Source organism: Biomphalaria glabrata, chromosome 1, assembly GCF_947242115.1.
Source record: "Biomphalaria glabrata chromosome 1, xgBioGlab47.1, whole genome shotgun sequence".
NCBI lineage: Eukaryota > Metazoa > Mollusca > Gastropoda > Planorbidae > Biomphalaria > Biomphalaria glabrata.
In genome coordinates this window covers 53939233-53944245 of record NC_074711.1, presented here as the reverse complement: position 1 = coordinate 53944245, position 5013 = coordinate 53939233, and the positions used below count along the sequence as shown (strand labels likewise).

At 39.9% G+C, this 5013-nt stretch overlaps 1 protein-coding gene across 1 annotated transcript; it reads right to left on the bottom strand.

Moving 5' to 3' along the window:
• Positions 1-1058: 1058 nt before the first annotated feature.
• LOC106070059 (pancreas transcription factor 1 subunit alpha-like) lies at positions 1059-4482 on the bottom strand. The gene is made up of 2 exons (XM_013229885.2): positions 4068-4482; positions 1059-3176 (listed from the first exon to the last, which is right to left on the bottom strand). The coding sequence occupies exon 2, from the start codon at positions 3035-3037 to the stop codon at positions 2255-2257; it is 783 nt and encodes a 260-aa protein (XP_013085339.1). The 5' UTR covers positions 3038-3176; positions 4068-4482; the 3' UTR covers positions 1059-2254.
• Between the last annotated feature and the right edge of the window lie 531 nt (positions 4483-5013).

Genomic DNA, 5013 nt, shown 5'->3' with positions numbered 1-5013 from the left:
TTTATTCGTTGTGCTAAGAGTTCAGTATGAGATGCTTTGAAGTCTAGGCATATAGCAGCTTACCCACATCTGATTGTCTGAAAAACATCTGTATAGAAAAGCTCCAAGTAGATGTAACTATCTATGGTGTGTACAGTTCGTCTCCTAAGACTCTTGGTTTGAAGGGAAATTGTTTCTAACGAAACAACGTTACAGGGAAAGGTTGCGTGTTTCTGGAAGTGTTGATGAACAGACAAAGGAGTTATTTCTCTGCCTCTCTGTCAACTCCCTCTCCCTTCGTCCCTCTATCTCTTCCTCTCTCTCTCTCTCTCTCTCTCTTACACACACACACACACCAACAATCACTTAATAAAAACCAAAATAATTTCATATCTTTACAGCTTTTATTTTTAAAGAAACCTAAATCATAAGGTCAAAGGCATTATGTAAAAAAAAAACATTAACAAGTCATCACTATGTATATAACATCATATTATATATGTATAAAGTGTATATAATGAACACGGATGTGGCCATAAGGTTTGAGCAAGACACAAACAAGAAGAATATTGATCATAAGAATATTGATCATTGACTAGTTTTGGACACGTTCAAACATAAATATAAAATAAACAAAAGCTCATTAGCACATAATGCCATTACATACATTGCCTCAACATAATGACGATGTCAGAGACTTCGATCATTGAAATCTCAGATTAATAATTTTAAATGCAGTCAATGTATAAATATAAATCAATCATAACAGAATTTCACATCAGTGTAACTTTGCTGTGTGGTTCTTAGAGTTCTATTATGTCTTAAACTAATTATTAAATGGATTCTTTTCACTGAAATGTCCATGAAAGATGTGTGTTACTTGGATAAGCCTGGATGATTGGTTATCAGTAATTAAAGATCAATATTAATACTTTGATGGTCGTAGATGTGCTTGTTTCGGGGCAAAGAGTCTGCCTATTTACACATCTTTCGGGGCAAAGAGTCTGCCTATTTACACATCTTTCGGGGCAAAGAGTCTGCCTATTTACACATCTTTCGGGGCAGTAAGAAATTAAATGTTGTTGTTTTTTTGGCGCTGGATGGGAGACACAACTATTCGATGGCATACAATGGATTTGTTATAAGCAACACTGCCTTGCAGACGATGAATTAATTGATACATAATGTTAGTGCTGGGGATTTAAGGCGAGACAATGTTATTCCTGTTAAACGATGGATTGAGACTAAAAGAAAATAACTTTGTAAGAGAAATGAGAAAACGTTGTTATAATTAAATAGCTAGAAGAGACGAATAACTAAGGTTAGACAGTGAATTAAAAGTGATCAAAACTGAACTCATTCAAAACAGTAGCAAAGGCTAATACTTTTACATGAACACATAATTTGGAATGTTGAAATTAAATTGAAATCTTGTCTCTTTAAGAAAAAAAAAAGATTGAATGAATCGCATCATTAAAACCAGGGAATGTGTAGAAGGTATATAGAAATCAATACCACTACTAAAAAGGCAGATTATACATTAGGCGAAAAGTTTGGAGTGCCTTAAGACTGATTTGTATTTCAAAGAATGAGATGATTTTATATCTGGCATTTTTTGTTCTTTGTGTATTTAAATATTTGCTACAGTGAACGCACTTTTCATATGAATAAAATTGATTGATGTAGCTCTGGTTACCTCACTTCAGATAGCATAAAAGTGTTCTAGAGTTTGTTGAAGAGATAGAGAAGGCAATAGCAAAATGAATAGCACAAGAATACAGATAAATGTCGTTACAATAGCAGATGTTCAAATCATCCCACCCTCTACAAATCAAGACATCTATAGGCAATGAAGATGTTACAAAACGTGGAAGAAATAGGATTCAACAAATGTAAGGCAGTTTATCAACACATTGTATAGGTCAGTGAAGCATGGCTATACACAAGGCACCATGTTTTTATTGCTTGGAGTCCAACATTGCTTTTAATGTTTGTATCACGTGACAGAAGTGTCAATGAAAATGTCTGGAAAAAAATCTAACTGTATTTATCATTGTTAGTGGAAGATTAAAAAAAAATCTCTAAGAACCTTGAGCAGCCAAGACTTAGCTGAGAATAGTTGTGGCTCTGCTGGCTCTAATCTTCTTTCATTGCTACAGTGTCTCGCAATGGTATTGCTAAGCACAAGAGTTTTGAATTGATGAATAGGGATCAGGTGTTAACCAGAGTCGAGGTCCTTCAGGCTTGCAGCGTCATAGTGAAAGCTGATGAAATGCTAGTGACTGCTGCTGTGGTTACTGAGTTCGTCGTTGGTGCAGTCGCTGTCTGCGTTCAGGTGGTTCTCGTCATTCATGTCGCCGTCCTTGTACAGAGAGCTGGACACGCTCAGTGGGGAGAGGTCCGCCCCGTGTGGCCGGAGCTTAACGCACTTGGGATCCCTGCCCACGCTGACTTCTTTCATGAAGGAAATGTAGGTCATAGCCAAGCGCAGGGTCTCGATGCGCGAAAGACGCTTTTCGTAGTTGAACGCTGGAAGCCTCTTTCTGAGTTCATCGAAGGCTTCGTTGAGGTGGAACATCCTTTTTCTTTCCCTTACGTTGGCTGCCTTGCGTTGTGTGTGTGACTGGACACGTTTTCTTTTGGGTTTGCCGCTGACCGAGTTTGTAATGTTGGGTTGCTGTAGACTTGCATGGGGGCCAAGGTCGATGCCGGAAAAGAATCGAGTGTGCTGTTCGGGGCTCAGAGGATCCGATTGGCTCGAAGGCGTCCACAGGACATGGCCCGCGGAGTAAAAGTCTGAGTGTGTTACAGCTTGATGGGGATAGTCGTGATACTCCTGGGCGGCTATGTCCAGCCCTTCGCCATAAGACGTGTAGTAGTGTCTTTCTGGGCTGATGATGGGGTGATGAGGATGATGCTGCCAGTCGTAGTCTGAGGTAGAGTAGTAGGCAGGCTGTTCAGCGTACCCCGCCGTGTTGGTGTACGGAGACAGGTTCTCTGTGGCACAAGTTAGATTAGCGAAATGTTCTGAGGATAGGTTCCTCTCCTCCAGAGACATTTTAAGTCAATGGTGGATAGACTACAGCAAGCAATCTAGGTCTGTGTAGTCCAGAAATGTATTGATAGTTATCTTGCGGCGTTTACTTAAGTAAGTTTCCTATTTACTTGTGTTCATTCATGCTTAGCTTGTACAACACCTGAAACAAAGTAAGACAATACATTAGTCAAAAAGTCTGTATATGAATCGAACTGTCTTTTAACCTCTTTCTTCCTGTCTGTCTGCATACCTGCCTTATCTGTCTGCCTGTGTGACTACCTATCTTTCTTTCTGTCTGTCGTTATGTCTGTCTGTCTGTCTGTCTGTCTGTCTGTCTGTCTGTCTATCTATCTATCTATCTATCTATCTATCTATCTATCTATCTATCTATCTATCTATCTATCTATCTATCTATTTATCTATCTATCTATCTATCTATCTATCTATCTATCTATCTATCTATCTATCTATCAAATCAAGCTATCTAAAGCTATATATATTTATATATACACGAAGTTTAGCTCTAATTGCAATTTGTAAAAGCCCATCGAACAAAGATTACTCTACTGATACGCTGCACGTGTGGAGACATTGTATTGATTATTTATGAAGTGTCTTTATCTACTGCCTAGAATGCAAATCTAACCACGTTGTTTAGAGCCTGGATACTTCAAGCAGAGAGCTCAGTCAATAAAGGCGGCGGGGGGATGTCAGAACACTGGGAAGTGGTAGGTAATAGAAAACACATTTAGAAATACTCCCCAACCCGCATTTTACTTCCCGAGTAACGAAGAGTTTACATATATTTTGATCCAGATAAAGATCTATAATTTTAAAAGGGAAGGGACATTATTGTCGGACTATATACAGCTAGAGGAAAGGGCAATAAGAATGAAAAACATAATAATCATATGATTAGTTTTCTTTGGTGATCTCCCCCTAATTTTGTTTTTTACTCGTGCAAGACATTTGAATCTGTACTTGGCAAAAGTTATCTCTGCCCTAAAGGAGTTATAATAAATATTTAAAATAATTAAATACTTCTACTTACCGTCAGAGTGTTAGGTATCCGGTGACAGCCAATTTGAGCAATAAAGTCCCTGGTAAATTGGGATGAAGACCTCAGCTCGCAGACAGAATAATTTATTTGTTTAAATGTCCAATATCGTGTTTCCAGTAGGTTTCAGCGTTTGCCTAACGTGATATTTGTTGCTAAGTGCCAGTCTTCGTAGATAAGTCAAGCTTGATGTCTATAATGAACACAAGCGGGTGAAGATAAGTGACCGATGTAAGTGTTCTGTGTCACAAGCGAACAATGTCTGGCCTGTTGAAGGTTCTGGAGAATATCTAATTGACGAAAGATTCCATAACGTTCCTTGAGTTAACGGGGCGACAACCAACCCTCCGGCAGGTAAACTAGTGAACCCGGCCTTAGGCAGGTAAATAACATCGGGCCTCGTGCCCCCAAACACTTTTATACCCGGCGACATCATTCAGGTAAAGAGGAGGGTGGTGGGGAGGGGGGGGGCAAGCAAATTTATAGTGGGTCTCTTTTTTTTTTTGTCCTGTTATTAGTGCTAAGAATCAATTGGACATGCAACAGGCACGCGTCTCCTTATTGGTCGCGAGCCGCTAGGATCAAACGGCACGGAGTGACGCTGCCCACGTGGGTGGGCGGGGCTTATGACACTTGGTCTCACGTCACGGTGAGAACTGGTGGTCCCTGGGACCAAGCGCGCGCGCCTCTTTCCCGCTTCGTTGACATATAAAACGATCTCTCCCTGGTGTCGGCGTGACCCGAACAGAGTGACAACTTAGATCCGTGTTTTTCCTCTTGCAAAGATCCACCACTTTTTATGTTTAGCGTGTTAGTTTGGAGGACATAACGCATTGACCTGATCTAAACACGTCTTGGCGTTGACATTGGTTTAACAAAAAATGGTATTGATCTGTTTATTATTACCGAAGCCGCCGAAGGTCCTGTGTCTAAAACTAAT

What these genes read in the sequence shown, in the direction of transcription:
- LOC106070059 (XM_013229885.2), bottom strand. Translation starts at nt 3,037, where the DNA reads ATGTCTCTGGAGGAGAGGAACCTATCCTCAGAACATTTCGCTAATCTA.